The sequence below is a fragment of the Drosophila obscura genome, unplaced genomic scaffold, assembly GCF_018151105.1.
Source record: "Drosophila obscura isolate BZ-5 IFL unplaced genomic scaffold, ASM1815110v1 contig_150, whole genome shotgun sequence".
NCBI lineage: Eukaryota > Metazoa > Arthropoda > Insecta > Diptera > Drosophilidae > Drosophila > Drosophila obscura.
The window spans coordinates 1,333,067-1,345,458 of NW_024542736.1; the positions used below are offsets into that span (position 1 = coordinate 1,333,067).

At 49.8% G+C, this 12,392-nt stretch overlaps 6 protein-coding genes across 9 annotated transcripts; 2 read left to right on the plus strand and 4 right to left on the minus strand.

Annotated features, from left to right (window-relative positions):
• Window positions 1-80: 80 nt before the first annotated feature.
• LOC111075382 (ran-binding protein 3) lies at window positions 81-1,921 on the minus strand. Its single transcript, XM_022368677.2, has 2 exons — window positions 1,805-1,921; window positions 81-1,657 (listed from the first exon to the last, which is right to left on the minus strand). Exons 1-2 carry the CDS (start codon window positions 1,818-1,820, stop codon window positions 201-203), a joined length of 1,473 nt encoding a protein of 490 aa, XP_022224369.1. The 5' UTR covers window positions 1,821-1,921; the 3' UTR covers window positions 81-200.
• An 88-nt stretch (window positions 1,922-2,009) lies between these two features.
• Window positions 2,010-3,647, plus strand: LOC111075456 (26S proteasome regulatory subunit 6A-B). The gene is made up of 3 exons (XM_022368791.2): window positions 2,010-2,356; window positions 2,418-2,838; window positions 2,896-3,647. The coding sequence occupies exons 1-3, from the start codon at window positions 2,147-2,149 to the stop codon at window positions 3,549-3,551; spliced, it is 1,287 nt and encodes a 428-aa protein (XP_022224483.1). The 5' UTR covers window positions 2,010-2,146; the 3' UTR covers window positions 3,552-3,647.
• On the minus strand, window positions 3,587-6,979 carry LOC111075027 (protein sel-1 homolog 1). 4 transcript variants are annotated; one of them, XM_022368282.2, is made up of 7 exons: window positions 6,875-6,979; window positions 6,200-6,633; window positions 5,381-6,126; window positions 5,148-5,322; window positions 4,590-5,073; window positions 4,324-4,528; window positions 3,587-4,261 (listed from the first exon to the last, which is right to left on the minus strand). In XM_022368282.2, the coding sequence occupies exons 2-7, from the start codon at window positions 6,615-6,617 to the stop codon at window positions 3,872-3,874; spliced, it is 2,418 nt and encodes an 805-aa protein (XP_022223974.1). In that variant the 5' UTR covers window positions 6,618-6,633; window positions 6,875-6,979; the 3' UTR covers window positions 3,587-3,871. The 4 variants fall into 4 exon arrangements, with proteins under 4 accessions (XP_022223974.1, XP_022224044.1, XP_022223893.1 ...); XM_022368352.2 differs by having other exon boundaries at window positions 6,752-6,955; XM_022368201.2 differs by having other exon boundaries at window positions 6,728-6,955.
• A 24-nt stretch (window positions 6,980-7,003) lies between these two features.
• LOC111075680 (phosphatidylglycerophosphatase and protein-tyrosine phosphatase 1) lies at window positions 7,004-8,313 on the plus strand. Its single transcript, XM_022369164.2, has 4 exons — window positions 7,004-7,192; window positions 7,452-7,595; window positions 7,655-7,972; window positions 8,046-8,313. Exons 1-4 carry the CDS (start codon window positions 7,181-7,183, stop codon window positions 8,172-8,174), a joined length of 603 nt encoding a protein of 200 aa, XP_022224856.1. The 5' UTR covers window positions 7,004-7,180; the 3' UTR covers window positions 8,175-8,313.
• Window positions 8,179-9,336, minus strand: LOC111075764 (succinate dehydrogenase [ubiquinone] cytochrome b small subunit, mitochondrial). The gene is made up of 4 exons (XM_022369281.2): window positions 9,202-9,336; window positions 8,995-9,107; window positions 8,731-8,918; window positions 8,179-8,674 (listed from the first exon to the last, which is right to left on the minus strand). Exons 1-4 carry the CDS (start codon window positions 9,242-9,244, stop codon window positions 8,464-8,466), a joined length of 555 nt encoding a protein of 184 aa, XP_022224973.1. The 5' UTR covers window positions 9,245-9,336; the 3' UTR covers window positions 8,179-8,463.
• Window positions 9,337-9,408: 72 nt separating this feature from the next.
• On the minus strand, window positions 9,409-11,960 carry LOC111075315. Its single transcript, XM_022368551.2, has 4 exons — window positions 11,767-11,960; window positions 11,214-11,638; window positions 10,323-11,134; window positions 9,409-10,264 (listed from the first exon to the last, which is right to left on the minus strand). The coding sequence occupies exons 1-4, from the start codon at window positions 11,813-11,815 to the stop codon at window positions 9,682-9,684; spliced, it is 1,869 nt and encodes a 622-aa protein (XP_022224243.1). The 5' UTR covers window positions 11,816-11,960; the 3' UTR covers window positions 9,409-9,681.
• Between the last annotated feature and the right edge of the window lie 432 nt (window positions 11,961-12,392).

The window sequence follows — 12,392 nt, forward strand, 5'->3', positions numbered from 1 at the left end:
TGGATATAGAATGTCTTTTGTAGACGCAGCTTCACTTCATTTATTATACTTTTACGTTTTATTAATAATAATTATTAATAAATTATTATAATTAATTTATAATAATTCACTGCGGATCTCATTCATTTAGTTGTGGGGGGGTTTTCTCTGTTCTCCATTTATATTTTGAAAAAAAAAACACAAACGTAAGCATGCGGCGGTTAATTCTGATCAGTGGACGAGGACTCCTTGGCCTCGGCCTCGGCATCGGCAGCGGCATCAACATCTTCGCTGGTCACCTCCATGACCGGCACGCGGATATCATCGCTGCTGTCGGGCTGCTGGACGAGCACCTTCTTGGGACTGGGCTCCATGCTGTCAGCCTCTGCAACGGCGGCTGCATTGGTGTTGATTGGTGCGACAGCGACGGCGGCGGCTTCGTCATCCTCATCATCGTGTGTGGTCGATTCGGGCTGCAGGCTGGCGGCAGCCTCAGAGGCAACACCATTTTTCGTGTCCTCGACGGAGCATTCTTCGGGATGGGCTAGCTTGCGGCGGGCAATGCGGTCACAGAGCGACTTGTGCAGCTGGGCAATGTCCGCCGGACGGCCCATGGCAAGGAAGATCTTCAGGGAGCCCGTATTATCGATGGCAGTCAGACGCAGTGACTTGGGGCTGGCCCGTTCGGCCACCATGGCCGCCCAGACTTTGGTATTCAGCAACAGGCGGAGGTTGCCCGAGGTACGGAAGACAACGCGCGAACAGTCACGTTCGCCCTTGACATCGTTGAGGCGCAGACTGCCGCGTCCCCGCTCCTCCCAGTTGCTGTTGACCCAGGCGAACAGCTTGCAGCTGACATCGACAATATTCAGTTCGTCCTCCTCACCGGTGAAGGTCTCCACCTCCTCGTACTTGCGCTTCTGGGCGCGGCTCTCCTCATACTCACGCGCCACATCTGTCAGGCTCTTGGCCTCTAGTGCCTCAGATTTGTTGTTGTTGCTGCTGGAGCTGGAGGAGGCCGCTTCGCTGCTGTCTGTGGATTGGGCAGCCTTCTGAATGACGCTGGAGAATAGAAGCTGCGAGGAGGAAGATGGTTCCTGTGTCTGCTGCGATTGCGATGTGGCGGCTGCCGCCTCAACATTGTCTTGGTCTGTCTCGGTTTTCTCCGAGGTGCTGCCTGGGACGGCAGAGGCCACATGGCCGTCATGGCCAACCCCGATCACACGCTCATGCACATTCTGACCGAAGACATAGCCAGTGGTCTGGACATGTGGCATATTGGTTTTGGCCGCTCCGAACATACTGGATCGTTCGATGCCATTGCTTCGAAGCTTGGTCAGCGGATCCGGCCGCTCATCAACTTCCTCGTCGTCCTTCTGTTCTGGTTGTTTCTCAGTGGAAGACTCCGGTGCGGCGACCGGAGGAGCAGCGCCAGCTGCGGAATCTTCGTCCCCTTCATCCTTGTCCTCGCGCAAAAATGGATTGTTTGAGATGGTCTCATCGTCCGACTTCTCGTTGTTGCCGGCCAGCGATGTGGAACTACTGTTGCTGCTGTTGGTCTGGGCACTCGAGCCAAGAACGGAGGGCCCAAGCACGGCCGGACGTAGCACTGCCCCGCCCAGTCGTGAGGCCTTCAAGGTGAAGCCACCTCGGAAACAGTTACTTTCAACTGACGCTTCTAAAATAAAAAACAACAAGAAAAAACAAGACTCGGATTTAGCTTCACTTTTTGGTGCAGTTGCCATGTAGGCGCTGCACTCTTTTGGACGCAGTGCCGGCGAATCGCGGAACAATCCATGTGTGAGCAGTTTGCTGCAGCACTTACCATTGTTTTCCGACATAGCGTATTCACTTTGTATCTATCAGTTTTTATTAAATATAATTTGCCAAAACTTTTCCACAAAAGAGCGTTCTCTGCCAAGCCAGAGATAGTGTTTCAAAGCGAATTTACACTGCTATCGATAACTACTTTTTGTCTTTGTCAGTGGCGCCGCTTCGATAAGCGGGACCTTTCCAACACTGCGCCTAGCTGTCAACGCCAGGGCACTGAAAACAAGAAAATTTACAAGTCATCGACAGCAGAGATCGGCTATAATTTTTCATTAAACTTAAATATTTGTATAGAGCGTTGAATTTGTTTTGCAAGCAGTCCACAAGGTTATCCAAAATGGCGCAAACTCTGGAAGACAAATCAATATGGGAGGATGGCGAGGAGTCGCTGGGCGAGGAGGTGATGCGTATGTCCACCGATGAGATTGTGAGCAGGACTCGACTGATGGACAACGAAATAAAGATAATGAAGAGCGAGGTGATGCGCATCACACACGAGATACAGGCGCAAAACGAGAAGATCAAAGACAACACGGAGAAAATCAAGGTAACCTACCAGAATACATAAAAAGGGGTACAAAATCTATACTACTTCTCGCTCTTTGTAGGTTAACAAAACGCTGCCATACTTGGTGTCCAATGTCATAGAGTTGTTGGACGTTGATCCACAAGAGGAGGAGGACGACGGCTCCGTCACGGTGCTGGATAACCAGCGAAAGGGCAAGTGCGCTGTAATCAAAACATCCACGCGTCAGGCGTATTTCTTGCCCGTCATCGGGCTGGTTGATGCCGAGAAACTGAAGCCCGGCGATTTGGTCGGCGTCAACAAGGACTCGTATCTTATTTTGGAGACCCTGCCAGCTGAGTATGATGCTCGCGTCAAGGCCATGGAAGTGGATGAACGACCCACAGAGCAGTATTCGGATATTGGTGGCCTGGACAAGCAGATTCAGGAGCTCATCGAGGCCGTGGTGCTGCCCATGACGCATAAGGAGAAATTCAAAAATTTGGGCATTCATCCACCGAAAGGTAAACCGATCCACATAGAAATTCTAGTTGATGCTTTAATCTTTTATCTTTGATTAGGTGTTCTTCTGTATGGCCCACCCGGTACCGGAAAAACTCTGCTGGCCCGTGCCTGTGCCGCTCAGACCAAGTCGACTTTCCTCAAGCTGGCCGGACCGCAGCTGGTGCAGATGTTTATCGGTGATGGCGCCAAGCTAGTACGCGATGCCTTCGCTTTGGCCAAGGAGAAGGCACCGGCAATTATCTTCATTGATGAACTGGACGCCATTGGCACGAAGCGTTTTGACTCTGAGAAGGCCGGCGATCGTGAGGTGCAGCGCACCATGTTGGAGCTGCTCAATCAGCTGGATGGCTTCAGCTCGACGGCCGACATTAAGGTCATTGCCGCCACCAATCGTGTGGATATTCTGGATCCCGCTCTGCTGCGTTCGGGCCGTCTGGATCGTAAAATCGAGTTCCCCCATCCCAACGAGGAGGCACGGGCCCGCATCATGCAGATCCATTCGAGAAAAATGAACGTAAGCACCGACGTGAACTTTGAGGAGCTGTCACGCTCCACAGATGACTTCAATGGCGCCCAATGCAAGGCTGTTTGTGTGGAGGCCGGTATGATAGCCCTGCGTCGGTCGGCCAGTTCGGTGACGCACGAGGACTTCATGGACGCCATCATGGAGGTGCAGGCGAAAAAGAAGGCTAATCTTAATTACTACGCTTAAGGCAACAAATTTGCAGTTGAATCTAAACCACATTGTCACTTGCTTATCGATCTTTAAAAAATTTAAAAATAATAAACCATAAAAGTTACAAAATTCTAACACACAAAGTATTTGGATATTTTCACATTCTGGTTTTGCTTTCTTTTTTGATCAGTACAACATTATAATTGGATCGTACTCCAAAAGGTCTTTTTTAGAGTTAATAAAAAATATTAAATCGGGCGAAATTAGATGATAAATATTTACACGCACACTAAATTAAACTAGGAGGGAGTGGGGGTGGTGGTGGTGGTGGATGATTAAACCAACTCTCACTAAGACTAATCAGTGGGATCGAGAGCATTTGCATTGGCATTGGCGCTAGTCGACGGCGCTTCTGACGCGCCGTTGACATTGGACGTCGCCGCCGCCGTCGTCGTCGTCGCCTTGGATGTGCCAGCAGCCGTTGATGGTTCTGGTTCAGGTGACGGTGCCGGTGCCGGTGCTGGTGCAGCTGCAGGAGCGGGTACCGCTGCTTCGGCAACTGCCGGAGGTACCAACTGCACAGGCGCAGCAGCGGCCAAATCATTTGCCGGCTGCACATCAGGCTGCTGGAATGGCCGTCGAGTGTACATGATGAAGCCCAACAGAAGTGTCAGCAAGGTAATCGTGTACAAGTCCCAGTTGGCGGCAATGTTTTCATCCAAATAGAAAATGAATCTATATGGGGACTGTGAGACAAAGTAGATGTTAGATGTTATGAATAACCTCTCTCTATATTTGTATAACCTACCTCTTTGATTGATTCAATCTTGGCCAGCACCTGCAGCTTCAATAGCGCAATGGCCACTGGTACTTTGGCGTCTGCATTGGTTTCGGCAGCCAGATCATACAGCCTCTTGGCCAGATGCCAATCCTTCTTCATGCCCAGCCCCTGCTCATGCATGTAGCCCAAATTGAACATGGCCTGGGCATTGTACTGCTGCTCCGAGGCTTTCCTACAGAGATTATAGCACTAGTTAGCAAGGTATAAAGGTCAAACACAAAGAATGCAGGCACCTATATAGAGCAGCAGCCGTCTCGAAATCCTTTGACGTTCCCCAGCCATAATAGTAGTAGTCACCCAGCTTCACTTGGGCAGCCGAATAGCCCTGGCCAGCAGCCCGCTTCCAGTAATAAAAGGCACGTATCAAGTCCTCATGCCGGTCATTGAACACATGCACCTCCTCGCGGTCCAGCAGGAAGGCGGCATTGCTCTGGGCCACCTCATAGCCAACCTCGCCCATCAGAGAGTATTGCATGTAAGCCTCATCGATGCGATTCCGCTTGTAGTCGCCATACGCATGCATCAGTCTGCTGCTCCAACGTCCACGCTCCGCCACGGACTTGAAGAACTCCACAGCTGCCGGGCAGGAGCGCAGCATACCCATGCCGTAGGCATGCATAACCCCAAGATTGTAGTAGGCCAGCACATGGCCCGATTGAGTGGCCAGATTGAAGTACTTGAGGGCCAGCTTGTAGTCAGTCTTGACGCCATTTCCAGCTGATAAAGCAAAAAGAAGAAGATCCCTCATTAGCGAATGGCAGCCAAATATTGTTGGCAGTTTAAACACATACTGAAATACATGGTGCCCAGCTGGAGCTGGCCATCAACCCAGCCTTGGTCGGCTGCCTGTGTGAAATAGGACAGGGCCTTGACCGGATCCTTGGGCACACCCAGGCCCTTCAGGTACATGACACCCAAGCCGCTCTGGCCCACAGGATCACCCATTTCGGAGGCCTTGGAGAAGTACTGATTTATGGGCAATTAGCAGGGGAAATCAATGATTTCGCTCGATTCTCTCACTCACCTTAAAGGCTGTCTCATTGTCTGCCTTGATCTGTTCACTTCCCTCCAGATAGAGTTTGCCCAGAAAGGCAAAACCAATGGCATTGCCCGCATTGGCCGCCAGTGTGAAGTATTCCAATGCCTTCTGATGATCCTGCTGAATGGCCTTGCCGCCCTGATAGTACAGCTGCCCCAGTCCCACCTGCGACTGCACATCACCCTTGTCGGCCAGCAGCTGGTAGTAGTCGACAATCTCAGTCTCGTGACTGCCGGGATTCTCCAGTTCATCCAGCAGCCGCACGCGATGCACAACCGGCCCATTGGCGAAGGTTACCTTCGAGGCCACCTTCTTGGCCACGCGCTTGTACTGGATCAGTGCCTTCTCGCAGCTGATGGGCACATTGATGCCGTACAGATAGCGATAGCCCAGAGCCATTTGGGCCAGAGTGTCGTCGCCCAGGGCGGCCAGAGTGTAGTGGATTAGGGCCAGTGGCTGGCTCACATTCTTGCCACCAACGCCGGCCGAATACATGAATGCCAGTCCCATGTGGGCCGAGGGCAAGCCCTCGTTGGCCAAGCTCTCAAACTCGTCAGCGGCATGATGGAAATCGAACTCCATCCAGTGACCCATGAGCACGGCCCATGCGAGCGCCGCTCGGGCGTCCTGATGATTGAAGGCCGCCGCCTTCTTCAGCAAAGTGAAGACCACCCGTTTGTCCGTGCGCGGCTTGGCGAGCATTTCCATGGCATTGTTGTACATCAGTTGGGCTGAAGGGGAGATGAACCTCTTGTTAGTTGGCATGCCGTAGAGGTGGGGGAACACAACACACACAACACTCACCTTCCAGCTGCTCGGGCGTTAGCTCAACGGCGGCCGGTTCGGCAGTGGCCTGTCGCCTGGCTTCGATTTTCTCGATCTCTGCCTTTAGCTTCTGTTGCTTCATCAGACTATCGTTCCAGAGGCGTTCGAATAGAGCAGCTGGCATCACTCGTGGCACGAACTCTGTGGCTTCCTTTGGCTTGGACGCCTTCCGCTCATTGCTGAGGGCCGGTGCCCGCGACTCTGTCTCGGCTGTGGTTACCTCTTCCGTTTCGGCCTGACTAGATGGCTCACTTGCTGGCAGACTGGCGGCAGTGGGGGCTGAGGGTCCTGTCGTCGTTTCGCTTGTAGCTGTGGGGCCCTGCAGCTCGGCCCGCAACAGCTGGCCGCGCTTGGCCAGGAGGAGCATTAGGAGACACATCCAGCTGTTTAGTTTCATGGTGCTGCTGTGGTCTCTGTGGAAAATTGGGAAATTTGCAACATAAATTATAGTGCAACACAAAATTTGATCTTCGACTTTTCTTTGCCTCTCTTGACGTCTTTCTTTACTTCTGACGTGTTGACGTTATTTACTTCTTCTTCTTGCGGGAGGGGGGCGGGTAGGAGTGCCCAGCAGATTTCTAGCCTATTCACTGTTCGATTGAGCCGATTATCGCAGGCGCATTTTCAGCCACATATGATTGGTGATTGATTTACCTAGGCCACCTTTTATTAATTTTTCACACGTAAGATTCTTTAATTTTCTTTTTTTTGTTGCAATTTATTTGGTGTTTAGTGTTGCGAGCTGCCAGCAGACAGCTTATTGCCAGTGTTGCACAGCGGCGGGGGGAAAACATACGTTATGCAAATGGTGCGGGGCAGCGCAGGTGGACTGGACGTATATTTCCGACGGAATTGGGGTGATAATTTGGGCGAAGTGTATACTAATTAGAAGGCGAGGAAGATATTGTACACACGTGAATCACACTATTGTCTCGACCGACCAGCAGCTGAGTAACCGGCATGGAGATGAGTGTAAGTAGCGCGAGATTGGAGCCAGACACGACTGGACAGCCTGCTTCAAAAGCCGCTGGCTCATCGCAAACCGAAACCAGTTCCAAAGCGCGCCTCAAGCAAGACAGACAGACAAGACAACCAACGAACCATATTCTGTATTAATGCTCATCTGCCCTCTCCCCCGAACTTGGCTGGTGAAAGTTTACAGCTGTTGCGCGCGCTCCACTCTCCCCACGCTGCCCGAAAACGGAATAATCCATTCCAAATATAATTTAAGGCTGCCATGTTCGCCCGTGTGTCCTTCTACCCCACCCTGCTCTACAATGTCCTGATGGAGAAGGCTTCCGCCAGGAATTGGTACGACCGCATTGATGACAATGTCATACTGGGAGCACTCCCCTTTCGAAACCAAGCCAATGACGTAAGTAAACGCAAATTGAGACGCACAGTTGCACATCTAAAGCCTGGCTTGGTCAACAGTTGATTCAGAAGGAGAACATGAAGGCTGTGGTGTCGATGAACGAGGACTATGAGCTGACAGCCTTCTCCAACAACACGGAGAAGTGGCGTAAAATGGGCGTCGAGTTCCTACAGCTGGCCACCACCGACATCTTCGAGTCGCCCAACCAGGAGAAGCTCTTCCGCGGCGTGGAGTTCATCAATCAGTTCCTACCACTGTCAAATCGCATCAGCGGCTTGAGCTCTACGCATTTGCCAGAGAATGTTGGCTCTGTCTACGTGCACTGCAAGGCAGGAAGAACGCGCAGTGCCACCTTGGTCGGTTGCTATCTGATGATGGTAGGTTAAAGGTTCAGGTTTTTCAAGCAGGGTTTTATCTTTTAAATGGGGAATGGAATCTTTTGTTTTGCAGAAAAACGGCTGGACCCCAGATGAAGCTGTGGACCATATGCGTAATTGCCGTCCGCATATCTTGCTGCACACCAAACAATGGGACGCACTCAGGTTATTCTACACAAATAATGTTCAGGCAAAGTCATGACCTAAGGTGTACAATAGCACAAAATGTTTATTGCCTAGATTACCATACGTAAGTGGAACAACACAGCTTGTTCCCCCAGCTTAACGTTGCCCAACTAATTAAATAGGTGCAGTTGTTCGAAAAATACATTTTTGTAAAAACATGTGCGCCTTTTCTCTTTATACAATTTATTTATTTACTGCCTATATTTGTAACTGCCGGGCCGTGGATTTTGGAACACACAAAACTATCAATAAATAACGGGTGTGGTTTTGCGTGTCTGCGGAAACTGGATTGAATACTTCGGGACTTAGGACTGCTTCTTCTCCTCAGCATCCTTGCCCTTGATGGCCCAGAAACGCTTAATCCCATTGGCCAGACCCACGTCGTTTTGGATGAAGTAGAAGAGACCTCCCAGTGTGGCCACCGAGACGACGATGAGCGCAATGTGAGCCACCTTTGGCAGAATATTGCCCACCACAGATGGACGCATGTAGTCGACGACCATGGCCTCAACACCCCTGCAATATGAATTATAGCTCAGTGATTTGTATTCGAGCAACAAAATGGTATTTACCAATGAGCGTGAATGACCACTGAGATGGCCAGCAGTGCATCCAGTATCTGGGATGGGGCAATGAAGGCAGCTGGGATAATGGCCAAAAGACCAGCCGATACCAGGCGTTCCAGTGTCCACAAGGCGGTGTGGCTGGACTCAGCCGAAGCCATGCGTGGTGCACTCACAGAGATCTCACGAACTACAGGCTGAAAGAACAAAAGGCAGGGCAGGCCAGGGATTAGCATCCAGTCGGTCATTTGTTCCGCTCATCGATGCACTCACCGCGACTATCTTGGTCAGAGCCAGGGGCTTGAGAGTCTGACGTTGGGCGTTAGCCACAATTGTGGAGTAGGCCTTCAGTGGCGTGATGCGCGCCGACTTAACGAGATTTGCGGCTAATTGCGGGGATACCAACAAACATTTTGGTTATATAATAAAAACTGTTTCCTGTCAGCTCTTGCGGATTCTGGCAATTCATTTAATGCTCACCATTAAAGCGCACGGCGCCACGCAGGACCAAGGAAAGAGACATGATGCTTGTGGTAGGATATATGAATTTTTTTCAATTTATAAAAATTCACTTGTTTCGTTCGGCAATACGTCCGACCAGTTTTAAAATTGTACAACACTAGAAGCAGAGGTGCTTGGTTTCGTTTCTATCGCTCATTGAAGTTATCGAAATACAAACGAGAAATTGCTTCACACATTTTATTAGGCTGCTTAAATGGTTTAAGCAAAAACATTTGAGATTCATTCGAGGACGGGACGGAATGGCTGATACTAATTACAAACTTGACATGGATTGTTATTTTTTCTTACAAACTAGCTTACAAATTTTCTCTAAAAAGGCAGATATTTGCATTAAAAGGCACACCGATATTTTCAACGCATAAAAAAGACACTATGGAATGAATGTTAAAATGGACGGAACGTAATTCCTTCGTTGGTAAAATTAAAAATACTTTGAACTCAGTGAGCGACTAAATATGTGAGCAGCATACAAGCCATGGCAATGGCCGTGGCCAGCTTTCCATTTATGGCCGACGCTCCGGCTCTATAGAAATCCCAGTCAAAGATGATGTTCGAAGCATCTGATGGCCGCCAGGGATTCAAGCCATCGTCAAAGTACATGGGGCAATCGTCGCGCTCACGCTCGTATTCAACAGCATCGATGGCCACCGCTGCGCCCTCCGAATGATTCCAAGAGGTGACATCCTGTTCCAGCTTACAAAAGGCGCCCACAGCCTGCGACATTAGCACCCGATTGAGGTCGGCGCGCTGATATACCCAGCAGCGGTACTTGGAAAGCGGATCCAAGTCGTCGTAGGTAATCATATAGGACTTTAGATTTTCCTTCCAGAAGCCAATGCACTTCATGCGATAATCCGGATCACTGTAGATGTCCACCGGTCGTCCCAAATGATCCACAGACAGGCAGTAGTTTTCATCGACAGCCAATTCCTTTTGGTCCGTATCGCACACGGACAAATCGGAGATATTCTGCTTGCAATGAATGTCCGGACGGGGACTCAACGTGACACCACCCAGGATCCTGCAAAAGATTCACGATTAACTATGTGTACGTTGAAGAAATCAATTTTTAAACATGCCTCGTTCTGAAGGGATGCTCTCCTCGTTGTGTAAAGTTGAATTTGCCAGCCACCGGACAACGGACGGGCACTGGATTTCTGGCTAGGAACAAGTCATATTTCCAGGCCTCCGAATTGGGGAACTGCACCCAGGAGCAGACTGTACTGAAGTCATCTTTGATCACGGCCAAGCCCCTGCGGTAGCGTATGATATTATGATGGCGGGGCATAAAATCGAAGCACACATAATCCTTTTGGCAGCCATCGACCGTGAGACGGGCCATCATCACCCGGTTGCCACGCCGCTCGCGGCACACATAGATTGTCTTGCGGTAGCGCGACTTGTCGGGATAATAGGTCTCATTGATGTGCGTCTCACTGATGGACACATCGGCGTCAATGTTAGCCGTGTTCACCCACTCGCCGCTAAAGTTTTGCGGCAGCGTGCAGCCCGGTTCCACAAACTCAGCTTTGACGGGCGTCAGTTTCAGGCGCTCCGGCGATGTCTCGGGCGTTTTCAGTGTATTGCACTCGGCGGTGATGGAGACACCAACGTACAGATCATCGTCTCGATTCTTGAGGAAGCAACGATATTTCTCATCTTTGCGCGACTCCTTCGTGTTGGCCACGGCAAAGTAATGGTTCTTTCCCACAAACCAATCGCCCAGGCAACTGAACTCAACGGGGCCGCTGAATGTGCCCTCCATGCCCTCGCATTTCTGATAAGTGATGTTGAACTTTTGGTTCTGTATAAGAAACTGGGTTCCAGCTGTTTGGCACGACTGTATGCGTGCATCCGGTTGATCGCACACGCCCGTAAATCGGAAACGATTCTGCACAGAAAGAAATGTTCAGAGACGGTTGCTGGCTGCTCTTAATTGTGCTTAATTAATTTTTGTTTGAAAGACCTACTTGATATGTAAAATGCCACACACCCTCCAGTGACGAGCGGCAATTGATAGGCACAAAGTTCTCGTTGAAGAGCGTTATCAGCTGCTGGTCATCCTTAATGCCCCTGCAGATGTTCTCTACGGTTGGCTTCTGGCCGGGCGGCAAGCTCAGGCACGGACCCTCGTACTTCTCAAAGACATTCAAAGTACGGATTTTGGTGTTGACGCAGTGATAGCAGTCCTTCGTGCGTTCCTTGAACACAAATGAATACTCATCTCCGTGGTGGCGCTGGTAGTTGATGCAGTAGCCACGACTCGACATGGATGTGGCATCGATGACCGTCTGTGTGGGCAGGCCAGTCTCCCATGAAAACCAAGATCCCTGCAGTATCTTCGGTATAATACAGTTTCGTTGCTCAATTTGATTTTGATTGAATTGTGCAAGCGCTAAAAATAAACAAAAAATTTAATGATAAGCCGAAAATCACATGAATCACATTGAAGCTGATTTGCATCCAAAGGCGGGGCGCGCTTGGGTGTGGCTTGGGAATGAAGCACACGCGTAGCGTACTGACCTGAGCTCAGGAAGCCCAAAAGGCAGATAGCCCTTAGACAAACATTCATATTGAGACTAAAACGGTTTCACTTAACAACTAAACATAGTTTGAGAATGTAAATTCGTGGAATAAATGGACAAAAGACGCAGTTTTACACAAAAACAAACACGCAACAAACAAATTATACCAAAAACCAAGCCTGGCTTTACAACACTGCACGAACTTAAGCCAGCACGCCTAACAGCACTGGCCCTGGCCTGTATTTCGATTGCTAACAGTTAACAGTTGAATTTGAAATATTCAATTTTCGCTCTATGTCCAAGTCTACAGATCAAAGGTTTACACTTACATTATCTAGTCCAGGCTCCTTGCTATTGTAATAAAACAATGTGTCTGGCTGATTACAGAAATGAGCTACATAGCAACCGACACAGGCACAGACAATAGCTATGCCGCTAAATTGAATTTAACGCTGTCTGGCACGGGCAGACTCGGACTCCCGGTACATCGACCTGAACGCCCCCGCAATTATTTTGTTGAACTGCAGTTTGGACTCGCAGGGGCTCATTCGTCACTTGTTCCAAATTAGCGCCATATAATTCGATAGTTAATCAGGCGATTACGGCCAGTATAATTACGAGATA

What these genes read in the sequence shown, in the direction of transcription:
- LOC111075315 (XM_022368551.2), bottom strand. Translation starts at nt 11,815, where the DNA reads ATGAATGTTTGTCTAAGGGCTATCTGCCTTTTGGGCTTCCTGAGCTCA. An exon ending in TGTGGCATTTTACATATCAA is followed by an intron (nt 11,135 to 11,213) that starts GTAGGTCTTTCA and finishes CTTTCTGTGCAG; the next exon opens with AATCGTTTCCGATTTACGGG. An exon ending in GAGCATCCCTTCAGAACGAG is followed by an intron (nt 10,265 to 10,322) that starts GCATGTTTAAAA and finishes AATCTTTTGCAG; the next exon opens with GATCCTGGGTGGTGTCACGT.
- LOC111075456 (XM_022368791.2), top strand. Translation starts at nt 2,147, where the DNA reads ATGGCGCAAACTCTGGAAGACAAATCAATATGGGAGGATGGCGAGGAG. An exon ending in ACAACACGGAGAAAATCAAG is followed by an intron (nt 2,357 to 2,417) that starts GTAACCTACCAG and finishes CGCTCTTTGTAG; the next exon opens with GTTAACAAAACGCTGCCATA. An exon ending in GGGCATTCATCCACCGAAAG is followed by an intron (nt 2,839 to 2,895) that starts GTAAACCGATCC and finishes ATCTTTGATTAG; the next exon opens with GTGTTCTTCTGTATGGCCCA.
- LOC111075027 (XM_022368282.2), bottom strand. Translation starts at nt 6,617, where the DNA reads ATGAAACTAAACAGCTGGATGTGTCTCCTAATGCTCCTCCTGGCCAAG. An exon ending in AACGCCCGAGCAGCTGGAAG is followed by an intron (nt 6,127 to 6,199) that starts GTGAGTGTTGTG and finishes TCTCCCCTTCAG; the next exon opens with CCCAACTGATGTACAACAAT. An exon ending in GCTGGGCACCATGTATTTCA is followed by an intron (nt 5,074 to 5,147) that starts GTATGTGTTTAA and finishes TTGCTTTATCAG; the next exon opens with CTGGAAATGGCGTCAAGACT.
- LOC111075764 (XM_022369281.2), bottom strand. Translation starts at nt 9,244, where the DNA reads ATGTCTCTTTCCTTGGTCCTGCGTGGCGCCGTGCGCTTTAATG. An exon ending in TGGCGCCGTGCGCTTTAATG is followed by an intron (nt 9,108 to 9,201) that starts GTGAGCATTAAA and finishes CCCCGCAATTAG; the next exon opens with CCGCAAATCTCGTTAAGTCG. An exon ending in GTGGTCATTCACGCTCATTG is followed by an intron (nt 8,675 to 8,730) that starts GTAAATACCATT and finishes TTCATATTGCAG; the next exon opens with GGGTGTTGAGGCCATGGTCG.
- LOC111075680 (XM_022369164.2), top strand. An exon ending in TTCGAAACCAAGCCAATGAC is followed by an intron (nt 7,596 to 7,654) that starts GTAAGTAAACGC and finishes CTTGGTCAACAG; the next exon opens with TTGATTCAGAAGGAGAACAT. An exon ending in TCGGTTGCTATCTGATGATG is followed by an intron (nt 7,973 to 8,045) that starts GTAGGTTAAAGG and finishes TTTGTTTTGCAG; the next exon opens with AAAAACGGCTGGACCCCAGA.